We start from the raw sequence: 16,761 nt of genomic DNA, 5'->3' as shown, positions 1-16,761 counted from the left end.
CTTTGTAGTTTAAAAAAATACAAATCTTATCTGCAGTACCTATCTATCTATTTCGAATTGCAAAGATAAGTATCTCTATTCATATAGTATCTCGTTGTCTCACACAAGCAAAGCCAGATATTTCTTTGCATATACAAGTCTTGGTCTTGGCTGTCGTCTGTATTGATACCACAAATACCACAGTATTGATGCTTAGACCCTAGCATAAATATAGCCAATGCTACGATTAAGATTGTCTTCACTTTGGAAATATGTGTTACTTCTAGAAATAGATTTTACTTTTTGACAATATTTTTATTATTTTAAGGACCAAGAGGATCAAGAGCGTAAAGAACAAGAGAAAACTGAGGCGCGAGTGTATGGTAACTGGAGGAGACTCATACGTGGTCTTCTCATTAAGGAAAGACTCAAGGCTAAGTACGGCTTTGAGGAACCCAGTACATCACAGGATAAAAAGAAAAAAGGTCCTCGACTTGTTGTTAAAAAAACATAAATGAAACAAACAAATTTTCTGAAAAAAGAATTTTTGTCTTCATGCGATGTTTATGGGTCTAATATCAATTTACATTGCAGCGGAATGGAACAAAAGCGAGTTTTTTGAACAAAGCATAGTGAACTTTTCGAGTCAATTGTATAACAATAAAACTACATAACATCCGGGAAATACTCGCATATTCTCGAGAATACTCGACGAATTCGGACTCCTCTCGAGAATACTAATCCGCGGAAAGCAACTCGAAGGGACTCGGTCGGTCGGTATTACGGTGTCAAGCTTTTACGAAATTCTCGAGCATTCCCGAAAATTTGTCCGCTTTCTCGCGAATTCATGCGCCTTCTCGTGCAATAAAGTGGAATTGACGTTTCCGCTTCACTCCATTCTAGGGTTGCCAACATTTTTTCCGAAAAATATAGTATTTTTCAAATTAATAAATAGTATTTTATGGAAGAAGCCAAAAAATCGTCATTTATTTAAAAACAACAATATGAATTCACTCTTTTTATTGCATTTTTCAAGATTTATTTGTCTGAAATAAGAGTGACATATTATGCTTTTTCACATGATTTTTTTTTTTTGATAACCAAAAGCATTTTTTTGTCTAATTGATTAGTTTAATGTTTGGAACTCAGTAAGATAGACAAGTTCGGATAGGCTAGACACTTGTATCAGTCAAAAACTAACGTTAATAAACTTAAAATTAATATTTTATTTGTTAGATTTCTGTGTTGAAAATACATACTCTATTATTGCGTACTATATCAACTTATATCTTCAACAGTATATAGTACGCAGACCCGAAATATAGTACAATACTATATATTATTATACTACGGTTGGCAACCCTACTCCATCTGTAAATTGACCCCAAGAAGAATCCTATGTATCAAATACTTTGGTTTTCCTCATTTCTAATAATATCTAGTTGTAAGATAGTGATAACCATCTAATAATGCCTACCTCATTTCTATTATTGTTTGTATGTGTTACGTATCAAGTAATTAAATGACATTAATTGCTTATTAAATTGTTATTATAGTAGGGGAGCCAAAGAGGGGATTTTTGCAGTTACTCGAGCGCGGCAGATGAACATAATAGAGTATACCTTGCACGTTGTTCAGTACCTCCACCAAGTATGACCCCTTAATATTGGTGGGTACGTTTAGGGCAACCAAAAAACAACTAACTTCAGAAATACTCAACCAGCACGTCAGATTAAGATAAGGTAGGTGAGTTGATAGCTAAAAGGTGTGCAATTCGAAAATCTGACGGTTTGACCGTAACATAAAGGAATGGGAGGGTTCTAAAGTTACAAAATAAAACCCTTGTATTCTTTCTATCATCTAATCTACCAAATCTAATCGATTCCAATGACGCTTTAGTAACTGCAAATTTAGCATCGCGGCTCCCCTACTATTAATGTTTATTTCAGGAATACTGTCAATTAGAAAATAGATTTACATAATAGTCTAGAATATAGAAATACCATAACCCCTAATGCCGCCTATCTTGGAGTACCTTATTATTACAATTAAAAGTGTTTTACTGTTACTTTTTGCATGTAGTTATTATGTTTAGGATTTAAGATAACATAACGACTAAGTACCTACTAATCTAAATTTATTATAACTTTACTTTCCTGTTTAATTTGTTTTGTTAAATTTTGTTGAGGCCATGACTACCTAGGAATTATTATCCATTATGGAAATTTTGGTTTTGAGTTCTTCGTAGTATTTAGCTGCCAGTGATGTTATTCAGTTAATACTGTAAAACATATAGTTTAAAATGAGGAAGAGTCTTGGTAATAATTTTGCATGTTTACTTGATATATTAATTTTGTGATCTATCTATTGACCTCTTATAATAAAAGGACGCACAATCATGTAGAAAATTTCACTTAGAAACAGGCCAATTTCGCTTTGACAGTTTTAGAATTTTGGTTAAAGAAAATTATACCTGAAGGCCTTTAAATATAGTCCAATATTCAATAAAATCCCAAATTCAGAGCAAATTCAACCTTAGGGATGGAGTTTAGGGTTGAATTTGTAAATGCGACTACTTAAATTGAGTGCCAAGAAGTTGTGTTTGGCACTCATTGAGTGGGGACGTTTTTTGGTTGCTGATTGTGCATCCACTTTTTAATAGGAGATCGATGGATCTGTCCAAATATGCTGCCATAGTATACAATTAAGTGTGGTTTTTAAGTGGATAAGTATTATCAGCAAAGCTTATAAATTCCGTAATAAAAATATACAATTATGGATAAATTAACTACTTAGTATTACAATGTGATTTTATACGAAATTATGTCAGTGATGCAAATTGAATTTCTATTTTGTTATTGTTTTGAACTATTTTGTTTGGAATTTGAATTGGTTTGTGAATAAAAATGTTTACTTTTTCTAATATTATTTCTCTATCTTGTTAGACTTGTTGTTAGTTTTACTGTCTCGCTCAATTTTTGATTTATTTGCTTAGGTTCCAGAGAAAGGGCACATAGTTCAGTGAGAGTGGGTTCTTATAAATAAGTAAATAAAAGAATATTGTTTTACGTATTTATTTATTAAAAGTGAGAATAATATAACGATAGGTTTGCAATATCATGCAATAAGCTGCTTTATGTGAGATACTATTTTATATGCATAATATATTGCAAAAGCCGCCAAGCGATTAAATATTAAATCTAGCACAGCTAATAGCTGTTTGAAGTATTAAATGTATTAAAATGATATAATGACAATAGTATGTACAAAAATCGTTGGTGTATCTAGTTTAATAGACAATAATATGTATAATGATCGCTTCAGATCTTTAAAGCAAGATCTGGTCGGTCGAAACGATTGCAATACGCAATCTTTGCCGCGTTTACAGGATAGTTTTACCTCCATATCAAAAAAGTGATATTCTGAAGGTACAATCACAATGCCATTTAACAAAGATGTTTTTTTTTTTTAATTTTTTTTATATTTATTTATTTAAATAAATTAGGTATTTAAATACTTTACATACTTATTAATAACTATTAAGTCTATGCATCTTACATACTCTACAATATTTTATGACGAATTATATAAAGTAAGGGCCCAAACACATTCATCACGGTTTGTACACAATATGAAAGGAATGTAACCTTAATTTATATTTTCTTATCATAAAATATTCGTCTTATGAATTATCTTTTACACAAGTCTCATTTTGATAATATCAACCATTATTAAAACCAGTTTAATAAATGGTATGATTTCCAGGACGGTAGCAATATGCAATAGATTAGATTTCTTTCATGCTACTATACATCCCTCAGCAATCCTAAAATCCTATAAAGTCCAGCTTCATAGTTTATGCCATGGTCAAAGTGCCCGCGCCCAGCCCGAAGCCGACTCCTTTGGGGCCAAAGTTTCGGCCATAGCATCCACGGCAGTAAATTTCACCATTGGGCCCATCATTAAGGTTAGTGGAATCCTGTAACAAATGAGGTAAAATTAATTATAAAATATTAGAAACGAATGTAAGGTCATTCCTCCAGTTCCTTGTAACATTTGCAGTTATGTATAATGTAAACTAGCGGACGCTCGGGACTTTGTCTACGTGAAATTCAAACAAATAGGCAGACGAAAATTTTAATAAAGCTTGTTTGTGCATAAAATTCAAAAACGAATACATTCTCGAATCAGTACGACATGAAGCGTCAATATTATTCAAGAAAAACGATGACGGTAAAACATCGTGAGGAAACCTGCATACCAGAGAGTTTTCTTAATTCTCTGCGTGTGTGAAGTCTACCAATGGGCCAGCATGGTGGACTATTGGCCTAATCCCTCTCATTCTGAGAGGAGACTCGAGCTGAGCAGTGAGCCGAACATGGAGTATTTTTTATAGGTTGTTGTATTGATTATTAAATTAATTTACTTAATTATTGTCGTTAGTGTTGGATTTTGTAATACAAATTATATGAAAAAAGTTTTTAGGTGGTCAAGTGGATGTAAAGGAAACGCTTGTTTTTTTATGCGTTTCACCGGCTTCATCACGCTGCTTGTAAAGACTCAGTCAGGATAATTCTTTATTCTGTGCTACATATTATATAAAAAAATAATTGCAAGTTCAAACTGAGTTAGTTACACTTTGCGAATGCCCTCCGATTTTTTTTTAATTTGCCGGGCGATTTCATTCCCTACTTTCAGTAGCCAAACTAACATTTTCGTTTTTTTCTCTACTTTTAGTAGCAATATTATTTAGTCAATCATAGATTTGGATAGGATTTTTGAGTGATGTGTTTGGTAGCCAGATGTCAAGTTAATGCGCACGGCTTATATGTATGTCACAGGTAAAATTTTAGTTCCTCTGAGAAGCAACTTTATGTCAAGTTGTTATCTAGAATTCAGAGCCGTAAAGCTAGTTTAAGAAAAAGTAAAGTTGTCAGTGTCAAACTAAGGCGTATCATCTGTGACTGTCAATGTCAAATGATATTGACAAGTGATATCAACAATAATTTATGAATTTATAGGTTAAATTGTTCGTCAGCAAATTATTGAATAAATTTACTTTTAGTCAAAATTAAATTGACAAAGAAAATTTCAGTATGGCTTATATAAAGATACCGCCATTATTAATTATATCAACGTTATTCTTAGTCCAAAACTGTTTAAGTGAATTCACTACAGAAGATTGTGCTTCTCTCGGCTTTACCAAAGCAAACCTTCTCTGTTCTTCGTGTGATCAACTAAAGGATTTTAATCTAGATCAACTGGTGGAACATTGCAAACAATGCTGTCATAATGATGACTCAGCACCCAAGGAAAAGAAATACGCCCGAGCAATTCTCGAAGTATGTACATGTAAATTTCCGGCATATCCGCAAATACAAGCGTTTGTAAAAAGCGACAGGCCTGCCAAGTTTCCCAACTTACAAATCAAATATCTGCGTGGTTTGGATCCTATTATTAAGCTTCTGGACAAGGATGGAATTATCAGAGAAACAGTAGCAATTGAAAAGTGGAACACTGACTCAATTGAAGAATTTTTGAAGACACATCTCATAAAAGAAGAAGATGATGATCGCGGTTTTTTGAAAACTAATCTTATTTAAATAAATAACTAGCATAATAAAAAAATTATGATTTTCATGTGTTACTGAATATTGAATGAGAACACAGTATCTTGAATAAAACTTTTTTGCTATTTGACTTTATAGATCTTTTTCCTATGCTTACAATGTTATATTTCAACAATTCACTTATAATACCATGATAGGAGAAGAAATGGCTAAAAGAACTGGACGTCCCTATGGGCCAAATTGAATGATTGGCCATTCAAATTAGATATATATTTAATTAACTAATAATTATCAATTAATTAATTAGATATATAAAATAATATTATTTAGTCTTGCGTTTACTCTTGCTGCTCTATATGAAAAGTTCATGTGTAAAAAAATGATATATTTGGAATATGTATACTTACAAGAGATCTGTGGCAGTCTGAACATGAGAAGCACCGTTTGTGCCATGTGCCATTCTTGGAGTTCATTTGTTCAGCAGCGTACACAGGGAAGCCGCATCGCGGGCATCCCTTGCCCTTGGCTGCCTTCTGACCAGTAAACGGTAACTGTTCGGTGCTGTGGAAAATATGAGTATTTAAAGTAAACTAGACAATTAAGAGAAGTTTTAACTTTCATTTCTCAACATGACTCCTGCTGAGGACAGTCAGTGATTCTTTGAAAAAACAGCTCAATATTTCATAATGCAACATCCAACCATGTGATCATCCTCGGATCTAGAACCTTACAATTCCAAGTTGACGGGGTAGTTTCACAAAAAAACTTTTAAGTTATAGTATAAAGTCTATAAATTAATATTTTAAAGAAACTACTTGGTTTCATGCTGACTTCAAAGTCAAAAGGATGTGGTTTTGTCTCAGTGACATTCCCTGCTAATCAGCAGAAGTCGAATAGGCTTTACATGCGACCCACAACATAAATCTTATGTAAAGATTAAGGCAATTATTGTCCAATGATGCCTGAACTGGAAATAACCGGTTAGGAGCTATTCGACAATAATTATTATGTCATTTTGGCTTCACAAGATATGTCGTGGGTCGCATGTTAGGCCTGCAAAGAAATTGATTTCTTCTCAAAATTATAAGTCTTACTATGTAACTGTTGGCTCGGAGTCGCTGCAGACTAGGGTAGGTGCGTGGCCGTAGCCGAAGCCTCTGGGCCCGAAGAGCTTGGCGTAGCACGCGCGGCAGTGGATCTCCTTGTCGGGGCCGTCGCACGCCAGCATCGAGTCCAGGGGGCGGTGGCACTCGGCGCAGTTGAAGCACTTCTTGTGCCACATCTACAAATAAAAAAAACAATGTCATTTTATGGTTTTGTAATCGTTAATACTTGGACTTCAAACAAGGAGGTTTGTGCGTATCTACGAGTATATATGTTTCCCAATAAATACTGAATAGGTTTTGATTAGGGTCTTCGTTATTTTTCAGCGAAGGTTTTAGTGAACTACGAGTATCTATATAATTCGAAGTCTGTTCGTTTTTCCTTGAAAAAAAATATATAATAGGTAAGGATTATTATAATAAGGCACCCAATAATGGATTTTTGATTTTTTTAATTTCCCTATATTATATTAGGTAGAAGAATAGGTCATTTCTTTGACTAAGATTGGTAGCTACAATACTACTTCCCGTCTAAGATTTACCGTACCTTACCGTAGCAACTTAGGATTCCGTTACAATTGAGCTATTCCAACTCCGACACTCCCTAGACTGTATCGTCACTTAGATATACCTAGGTTATAGTAAGTTCAATTCACGAAGACGCGCCCCACTCTGTCTTTTTTTTATATTTACTTCTAGTCAAATATCAAATTCATTTTGATTTAATTTTGTGTGCGTGTGCACACATAATTGCTACTCGTTGCGTAGTAATAGAGCGCATTCTTGCAGTTTTCGTTGCACACTTGCACAGTAAGCGATTGCAAAAAAGTAGAGTGCGTCACTGTGGATTGATCTACGAGTATCTAGAAATCGCAGTGAAAAAAGAAGTAAATTCTTACAGTTCCTTTAGCCAACTGTTGCTCCGCCGCAAACACCATACCACCGCATCTCGGGCATCCCTGTCCTTTGGGCGCCTTGATGCTGGTTGTATCTGGGTTGTAGAATGGACGGTTGGAGGAAATCTCTTCCTCGCTAGAAACAAACAAATAGATTAGGTAAACCGACGATTAAAATAGATTGGGAGGTAACTACCTACCTTACTAACCTAACAATAAACTAGTAGTCCCTACCCTACCCATGTAATCGTTTTAGGAAAATTTCATTGAGTAATCTTCATTTGTGGGTAGGTACTTACACCTACTTTGATTAGGTAGGTAGATACGAAAATTAAGTACAAGACGTCCTTCCTACCCACTAGTACAATCACAACATTTACTTACATAGATGTAGCGCATATCTAGAAAATTACTGTAAGTTGTGCAGTTTAATTTTTGAACAATAAGTTGAACACAATCCAGATAAAGTGTCCCTTAAAACATACATAGTTTCCTACATTTTAATCCTTAAGCATTTCATCACATATGGGTAAACTTACGTTAAACCGTCGGTCTGAAGGAAACCGGAACCGCAAGCAAAACCGTAGCCGTGGGGACCCCATTTCTTTCCGTAGCAAGTTTTGCAGTAAACATCAGAGTCAGGTCCGTCGCAGGCGATGATAGAGTCCAGGGTCTTCGTACAATCGTGGCATTTAAAGCACTTGCGATGCCATTCACGACCCTTGGCCAGAACTTGCTCTGCTGCAAAGACCACGCCTCCACAGCGCGGGCAGCCTTTGCCTGGCGGCGCCTGAATAGCGGCGGTATCTATTACCGTAGTCCGGGGGGCTTGAGATGGAGAGTCACTGTATAACGAAACAGAATACTTGCATGTTTATCTGCTTTTTTACCATTTTACCTAAAAATGTGTACCTACAGTATTTAAATATGTGGGTAGTTTTATATTTTCACTAGTATTCTGTATTCTACTTTCACGCCAGATAGATAGTTTGCTGTACGCGCACCTATTAATTATTAATTAATTTGTCTAGTCTATCGGGGGATAAAATTTTTCTACATGGGGGTCATGTATTTTTTTAATTTGGTAAGTATCTAAGTACTTCGGAGGAACTGTGTGACAGGACGTGGAAAATCTTTGAGTTACGAGTAAGCTTAAGCTAATAAAAAGCTAAAGCTGAAAGCTAATTAATAAAAGTAAATATAGCTCTACTTGCTATGAGTAGGAATAAATGGTTCTGCTTTTAACTGCTTTGAAACCAAAGATGTTAGTTATATAATATAGGTCGCTGCTAATTTTAACTATATCTCGAGAAATAAAATACAAAGGGCATTGACATGATATACTCGTAACTAGCTACACCTTACGGTAAGGAAATACGGTCATGGTTGTTCTACTTAGGTATCGTACTAAGAATAATGTACATAGATAGACAACTTAAATAACAAACCATTACGCAATTGTTACGATGAAAATATAAATCTAAACTAAAAATAAAAGAAGATGAATGTGAAGAATCTCTACATCAGATTAAATGTTGTAAGAGATCGCTCGTCTCGCCCATAGTAAAATTAGTTCGTTCGAGAACGGACAGGGCGTTCTATTTTCACGTTGGCACATTGCCATTTCTTGTTTGTAATATAAGTTGTTTTTATGAAAGTGGATGGAAATAACCTAAACCATTCGGTGTAACCTGAGATGTTAATAATGTGTCACGTAGTAACTGTCTTGATATAATTCGTCAAAGTTTTCACCTACATTCTGATATATTTTAGTGGTTGGTGTATCTAGATTAATCCTTAAATTAAAATAATTTATGAATAAAATATCACACAACATTTTAATAAAAATAAGGATAGGTTTGTTAAAGAAAAAAAAATACAAGAGACTGTACATTATTGTTAATAGAATAATTAATTAAGTATTTATAAATAGTTACAAGTTATACGGGGTGCTCTGGAGTATTTCCCATAACTTCAAGGTGTTAATAAGTCCACTTATAGGAACCGAAGCGCATAACTAATATTTTTTTTACTAAAAAATGAAATTTTTTAATGTTTTCATACAATGAAATTCAAATAATTCAGTCTATCTATGTAACACACGCCTTTATCTATCCTTGCATTTCAAAATACGTAAAACTTGGCTTCGTCATAATTATAAGGATGCGTATAAAGGACACAATTTAAGATCTATTTACAAAAGAAATATTTTTTACTCCGAAAATAATCATTTTAGAACACATGTTTCTTAAATATTTTTAATTAATTTTTCTTAAAGAATATAAACCTAGAATTATACTCCCGAGCATCCTGTATATTAAAAACGAGAATATTAATAAGTTCACTGATATCTCTTGATACCTTTTAGAACTGTAGGTATATGTACTAGGTATAGGTTAGTATGTGAACAAACAAGTCCCTTTTCTGGAATGGCAAAGACCTTAACATGCCTAACATGGCTGTGTCAAGACTCAAGGAAAATAGCGAATCCGCATTAGACTGCTGTGGACTAATAGTTATTTGGAAACAAATATTCTTTTATTCTATCATCTCGCAGAAACATTTAATTTATTAGTCTTCCTCGTGGTTGAGATCAGTTACAAAGGTGACTTGACGTATTGGATCTTTAACTTCTTTGATGTTGTTTAAAATTATTGCTCTGTTTCCAACATTCTAATCAAAGACGGTAAAAATATCTATAACTGTACCTAATAGACACGAATTTTGATATCGCATCTAATAACACACAAAATATTAATTTAAAATATTCTACAACCGATTCCGAACCGCTTCTATACTAAAAGTAAAAGTTTACTGAAAGCTCGTATAAAATAAATTATATTTAATTATACGAGTAATTATTATTACGTACGAGCTATAATCAAATATTTTCAATATCATATATATTATTGAATAACTGAAGTTCTAAACTAAGTTTCTATTAAATTCTGTTTACAAGAAGCAAAGAAGCGTTAATGTCTGCTGCACCTAGTACATATAAAATACTGCAACTTATGGCAAACTGCTTTCATTAGAAAAAGCTTTAATTGTCTAAGAATTTCTTACCCATTGGTGTAAGTATCAGACTGCAATACTCCGGCGCCCTTGCCATAACCATATCCTTTAGGCCCAAACTTCTTTCCATAACATACTATAGAGAGAAAAAAAGACTAATTATTATCATAAACATACATGGACCGATCATGCTGTGCAAGAATTAATACATAGGTATTTATCTCATTTTAGATAATTATTTATAGGGTCACAATCAACGTGGGTAAAATTACGATTGTTACAGATGGTTAGTTTTCAGAGCAAGGCTAATTGGATGAGGGGACAAACCTTTGCAGTAAATGTCTTTGTCGGGGCCTTCGCAACAGTTGGTCGAGTCCAGCCGCTTTTGACAGTCGCCGCATTTGAAGCACTCCTTGTGCCACCCCTGGACATACATTCAACAATGAGGGTAGGTGGGGTCATGCAAGGGACGCGGGTACACGAGGTTATCACATCGACAGTTTCTGTTAACACCCAAACCGATCAAGGACTTATTTACTCGTGCGTTCGGGTTGAAAAATTAATTCAATACCTCGACAATATATTTCTTTATCTGGGCCATCGCAATGTATCGTGGAATCAAGCGGTTTGTGACAAGTATTGCAATTAAAGCATCTTCTGTGATATCCCTACGATATAAAAGTTTTCTGTTATATCATGTTACGTACGAAGTTTACTCTTTCATATATGATGTCGATCAATATAATCGTCAATTTGTTGAATTTTAAGGTTTTTACAGCTGTTTTAAAGTTGACACAGTGTTTGAAGGTTAAGTTAACTTTATATAATTGTTATTACCTTGAACCTTGAATATTATTACGTTAGTCTGCTTATCGACGTAAGAGTTTTGAGTACCTTCTATAAAGTGGAATATGTATAAAATCAGTGAATGAACCTTACCCGTCCACGAGCTAACATCTGCTCAGCAGCGTACACGTAGCCGCCACAACGCGGACAGCCTTCACCCGGAGGTGCCTTCGCTATCACACGTGGCTCCAAGCAGGCTCCGTTAGTGCGTACGCCCCTGTACATACATACGTCGCTTTATCGTCTGCTCGTTAGCTGTCATTTGGGTGAGCAATAATTAAAGAAGAAATGTTAAAAGCCTATTGGGCGCCAGAGCTCTCCAGTACCCCTATACTGATACAAACTGTCACACAGTTGGTAGCGAAGCTAATCAGGCCGGCGGCGCACCTCCGCCGTAATGGGAGAAGGTAAGTGCTCCCTACCGCCCGCGCCGTCGAGCCTCGCTACACTACGTCTTATCAGAGGGCGCTTTCCTTATCCCATCACATAAACTGGCTTCGATTAAGGCGAATAAAAGCGTTAGCGATGATTAGTCGGAATTAGTGGCGGAGAAAGTTACGTAAATGTGAGAAGAAGAGAGTCTTTGTGTACATGCGTATGTGGTGCGTCTCGAGCAATTGCGAGGCCGTGCATAGGCTTTTATAAGTTGTGTTCTCACCGTTGCTCTCCTGTATTGGGATCGCTCCGCTCGAGGGAGGTTATCGGAGGGAACAGCCGATCCGGAGTGAGCCGCGCCCGGGTGGGCGGGCTCACCCAGGGCTCGACTGCGTTCTTTTTATCAAAAACTCGGGCAGTGGTAGTCGACTCTTTTATTATATTTTTTTATAAATTATATACTTAGACCGATAAACAAAATAAATTAAGCCATAGCGAATAAATAATCCTAACTAGAGTAATTTAAAGTACAGTGGCGTTCGCGTAGCACCGCCGGTGGCCGAGATGCGTGTCACGTCCGCTAGCTCCGCTGGAGGCTGCTGGCGCTCAATTCCTGTTGCGACATAAACGGAGACTGGTCATGCATGTGTCGGGCAGCGCACAATGTACAGCCGATCGCGCACTTTCTGCTTATATGAGATTATGTACACGCGGTTAATGTTGTTACGTACGGGCCCAAAGGCTGGTCGAATTATAGACCTTAGATAAGGAAAGACCCTCGGAGGCGCGGGCGGCGGGAGTGTGAACAAATTGATTACTTACTGCTCAGCTTTTAGATGATCGCCGGCGTCCATGGATAGGCAGCCAGCACCGCCGCCGAAACCGTAGCCTTTTGGTCCGAATTTACGCGCGTGACATACTTTGCAGAAGAGTTCGCCTTCGTGTTCTGAGCAGTTGGTGGAGTCCAGCAACTTCTGGCACAGTCCTGTGTACAAAATAAACAGTAAAACAACGTGAAATAACATCATTCGTCATTCATTATCAACCCTTTTTCGGTTCACTGCTGAACTGGAGTGTCCTCTCAGAATGAGAGGGGTCTCAGAATGAGAGGGCGAATAGTCCACCACGCTGGCCCAATGCGGATTGGTAAACTTCACACACGCAGAGAACTAACAAAATTCTCTGCTATGCAGGTTTCCTCACGATGTTTTTCCTTCACCGTTTGAGACACGTGATATTTAATTTCATAAAATGCACACAATTGAAAAGTTTGAGGTGATTGCCCCAGACCGGATTCGAACCTACACGCTCCGGAATCGGTGAAATAACATAGAACCTATACTTCAGCTTACCCAAAAATTCCTGCCTGGTAATCCTGGTATCTTTCTTCGATAAGGGTCTAATGCCACTTATCGAGCTTTACCTAATAAATTTGTGGCGATATTTATTATTTATTCTTGTATCTAGTTGTATTCTTTTTCTCCGGAGATACAAGCTAAACCGGAGATACAAGTTAAGGTCGTTAACCTCTACAACAGTCGTATGAATTTTCTGTAGCTATGCCTATATATCCCAGTTTTTTTCGTAATAATATGTATCTAATACGAGTAGGTCTATCTGAATATATCTCGGTCAACACCTGCTTCCATTTCATCGACAGACGGACAGACATGCATGTCGAAACTTTAAGGGTTCCTTGTTGACTATGGTACCCTAACATTATATTATGTAAATTGAATTCTATTAGCTATGGTTGAGAAACTCCAAGCATAGCTCGCTCCATCTTCCGTGGAGTTTCTCTGTGTGATCAAATGATGATGACGTGAGAAATGAGGAGATCCGCTGAAGAACCAAATTTACTGACATAGCACGGCGAGTCGCAAAGCTGATGTGGCAATAGGCAGGGCACAAGTTCGAAAAGATGGACCTTGAGGCCCCAAGGTGCTGGAATGGCGACCCTGCATCGGAAAGCGCAGTGTTGGTCGACCCCTCACTAGGTGGACTGAGGATATCAATCGGATTGCAGGGAGCTGCTGAATGCTGGCGGCTCGAAACCATATTGTTTGGAAGTCCATGCAAGAGGCCTATCCAGTCCAACAGTGGACGTTCATTGGCTGGTAGTGACGATGATTTATTATGATTGATTATGATGAGCTACGGTTGATAGGTTTTGTTGCTTACGGATTGTGGTTTCAGAGCATGTGATGGCCAGACTTGCGTCATTTTATAAAAGCAGAATGTTAGGTCAATCTCATAGAAAAGAAAGGTATATTATGTTAGAAACCTTGATGGCTTTAGGAAGTTACAGGTTACAAGAGTCCAGGCCCTTAATACATAATAATATTTTGTTGAGGGTGTCATGTGACATCATGTCCCAGCCGCAAAACGTGGCAACCCTTCACTAAACCCTCCCTAACTTTTTCTGTGTCTGTATTCAAACAGAAGTCATGTCAATTGCCACAACCACAAACGCTGCCACCTAAAACTAGAACCGCCGTTTTGTGGCTTGTGGCAGCATCACCGGCCGTGTGCAAGTCCATATAAAATGTATGAAAACTAGAGATAAGAGGTCGGTGGCGGAGTTTTGTGGCAGTTAGTCTAAAATCCGTATTAGAAACGACTTTCACCTATCTGTTTATTGCATAAAAACTGTTTTATAATCAAATTTAGTACGTTAGAAAATGTATTGCGAGTACCTAAATATTTCGTATTATTAACCATTATTAACTCATTAATGATAGTTTGGCGAGGAGTTTATTAGGCAAGCTACTTTTCAGATTTAATTTTGACATATGAAACACTTTTCATCCTGATTGAGGTTTTGTTAATTGGTCCAGGTGAGACCTGACTGATGGGAGGTTACCACCCTACATAACCGATTTCAAAGACGAATTTCAGTTATTTTGATTTTAACGCAAACTTATTAAACCGACTTTCATGAAAATAAAATGGGACCAATCTGAAATTACAATTTGGAACCAACCAATAGGTACTGTTTACAAAATTGGTTAATAAATGACGAATTATATGAGGTAACAAACATTAAAAAAAATTATATGCGTCGAATTGAGAACCCCCTCCTTTTTTTGAAGTCGGTGAAAAATCACGAAGATGTGGCAGTCATTGCCTCCCAATGGAGTATTGTTGACGGTTAAATTGTTGATACTATTGAAAACTTTATAGATTAAGACGGAAAATATTTAACGAATCTCGAAACAATCACATCTTACCAATAAACTAAATTGTAGGAATGAATATAAAATTACTTCGATTGAGACTTGAAAAACAGACGTCATAAAAAAATATGAAAGTGTGTGTATGTGTGTATGTGTGAGAAAGTGTTTCTCTTGTGTCCTTTAGTCTTTAGTACGATAATAAATAAAAACAATAATAAACTTGTAACTAAATAGTTAACGGCTTGGATACCGATTTTGATAAATTATATGTCCTTGGAATCCTTTGATAGCTAGAGTCGGTACATATATTTTTATAAATTTTTTATCAATCAAAAATATCTGTCTGTGATTTAAAAATCACTGTGTTTGTGCTTTTAGTTATTTACATACAAACAAACTCTTAAATTCTTCGTCTCTTTGTCTGTGTGGGCTAATCTCTGGACCAACTGAACCGTTTTTAATGAAACTTTCACTCATGTACGCTACTTTTGATAACGGAAAATTCGATGATTTGTGAAAATCTGAATTTCAAGCGATTCTCCGCCATTCAAATTATATTTCACGTTCTTAGTCCAACTTGCCTCCGAATGCCGGCTATAATTTGTAGTCCGTTTACATTTTGCTTTTTAAATTTGTTTTGTTGATTTTTTTTTTAATTTTATCATCATCAATCAATATCATTATCATCATCACCATCATCATTATCAACCCATATTCGGCTCACTGCTGAGCTCGTGTCACTGTGCGTGAGACACTTGATATTTAATTTCTTAATTTCTTAAAATGCATCATAACTGAAAAGTTGGAGGTGCATGCCCCGGACCGGATTCGAACCTACGCCCTCCGGAGTTGGAGGCAGAGGTCGTATCCACTGCGCTATCACGGCTATTAAATTTATTCTTAAAATACGTACCACACTTAAAGCACATCTTGTGCCATTTGAGTCCGCCGGCTACACGCTCTTCAGCCGCGTATACGGACTTGCCGCACTTCGGACACTTGGGGTTGTCTGCTGGTTTGAAAGGCATTGTGCTCGCTTAACTTATCCTGGAAAAGAAGTTTTACATTCTTGAATACAAACATTTCAAGGTTAAACCGATAAGTATGCAATATGACTGCCAATGCGACTGCAGTAACGTTTTGAACTTATTTTACAATTTAACTTTTGTTTCAAAATTTTTAGTAACTGAATAGTATCACAGGTTTTTCACAAATTTGTAATTGTACACGTTACGTCACTGTACTAGCAGCACACAACATCAGTACAAGAATAAAACATCATTGAATCATTGACAAAATTCATTGTAATTATTGCATTCATTGGCCAAAATCCAAGTTGCTGCACCACTGCTGTCGCATTGAAACTGTCACTGAACACATGTACCGAACAGAGAATAAGCTTTTAGGGCTCCTTCCAAATACGAGATATTATATACAAGATAATCGTATACGTTCGCACGAAACGTAAGGCGGGCGGCGCGTGGGTCGGCTCACACCTAATTTGGGGCGTCCAGGTAAAGTTACGCCACTGGAGCGGTAATGCAACTCTATAAATAGACCGCACAAAAGGAGCGGTCAAATTCACTCGCGTTAAGGTTTTGTTAGGATGTCTATTGCTATGTCACTTTCACCAGACACGGACCTGTTCGTCGATTCGGTACGAGAGTGTAACTCCCGGTACGCGTGTACAGTGCAGGGCGGTGCCGAGACTGCGGTGCGCGGAGGTCGAATGATGCGCGAGGGCAGCCGGCCACCGTAGTCTATGCGGAGTTGCACACGGCCCCAGTGGAGGGGCGCCGCC

At 36.8% G+C, this 16,761-nt stretch overlaps 3 protein-coding genes across 7 annotated transcripts in view; 2 read left to right on the top strand and 1 right to left on the bottom strand.

Annotated features, from left to right (window-relative positions):
- The window catches only part of LOC112052457 (DNA repair protein complementing XP-C cells homolog), a 14,906-nt gene extending 11,406 nt beyond the window's left edge, over positions 1-3,500 (top strand). The window contains exon 10 of the mRNA XM_024091542.2: positions 308-3,500. Within this exon, the coding sequence (XP_023947310.2) occupies positions 308-493 (186 nt within the window). The 3' untranslated portion in view covers positions 494-3,500. The remainder of the gene's footprint in view (positions 1-307) is intronic.
- On the bottom strand, positions 3,040-16,761 carry LOC112052465 (muscle LIM protein 1). 5 transcript variants are annotated; one of them, XM_024091552.2, is made up of 11 exons: positions 16,603-16,761; positions 15,874-16,007; positions 12,607-12,769; positions 11,503-11,626; positions 11,135-11,231; positions 10,615-10,699; positions 8,088-8,393; positions 7,552-7,684; positions 6,644-6,831; positions 5,957-6,110; positions 3,040-3,958 (listed from the first exon to the last, which is right to left on the bottom strand). In XM_024091552.2, exons 2-11 carry the CDS (start codon positions 15,986-15,988, stop codon positions 3,836-3,838), a joined length of 1,488 nt encoding a protein of 495 aa, XP_023947320.1. In that variant the 5' UTR covers positions 15,989-16,007; positions 16,603-16,761; the 3' UTR covers positions 3,040-3,835. The 5 variants fall into 5 exon arrangements, with proteins under 5 accessions (XP_023947320.1, XP_023947321.1, XP_023947323.1 ...); XM_024091553.2 differs by lacking the exon at positions 11,135-11,231 and adding an exon at positions 10,891-10,987; XM_024091555.2 differs by lacking the exons at positions 3,040-3,958; positions 5,957-6,110; positions 6,644-6,831; positions 7,552-7,684; positions 10,615-10,699 and having other exon boundaries at positions 8,130-8,393.
- On the top strand, positions 4,954-5,679 carry LOC112052467 (selenoprotein F). The gene has a single exon (XM_024091559.2). It carries the CDS (start codon positions 5,076-5,078, stop codon positions 5,580-5,582), a length of 507 nt encoding a protein of 168 aa, XP_023947327.1. The 5' UTR covers positions 4,954-5,075; the 3' UTR covers positions 5,583-5,679.

The sequence above is a fragment of the Bicyclus anynana genome, chromosome 6 (assembly GCF_947172395.1).
Source record: "Bicyclus anynana chromosome 6, ilBicAnyn1.1, whole genome shotgun sequence".
Classification (NCBI taxonomy): domain Eukaryota; kingdom Metazoa; phylum Arthropoda; class Insecta; order Lepidoptera; family Nymphalidae; genus Bicyclus; species Bicyclus anynana.
The sequence above is the reverse complement of the archived record's forward strand: the minus strand, read 5'-3'. Positions and strand labels throughout refer to the sequence as shown.

Excerpts from the sequence above, each read along its gene's own strand:
- LOC112052467 (XM_024091559.2), top strand. The coding sequence starts at position 5,076 with ATGGCTTATATAAAGATACCGCCATTATTAATTATATCAACGTTATTC.
- LOC112052465 (XM_024091552.2), bottom strand. The coding sequence starts at position 15,988 with ATGCCTTTCAAACCAGCAGACAACCCCAAGTGTCCGAAGTGCGGCAAG. Across the intron at positions 11,232-11,502 it reads AGATGTTAGCTCGTGGACGG|GGATATCACAGAAGATGCTT; the intron begins GTAAGGTTCATT and ends TTTATATCGTAG. Across the intron at positions 10,700-11,134 it reads TAAAGAAATATATTGTCGAG|TATGTTATGGAAAGAAGTTT; the intron begins GTATTGAATTAA and ends TTCTCTCTATAG.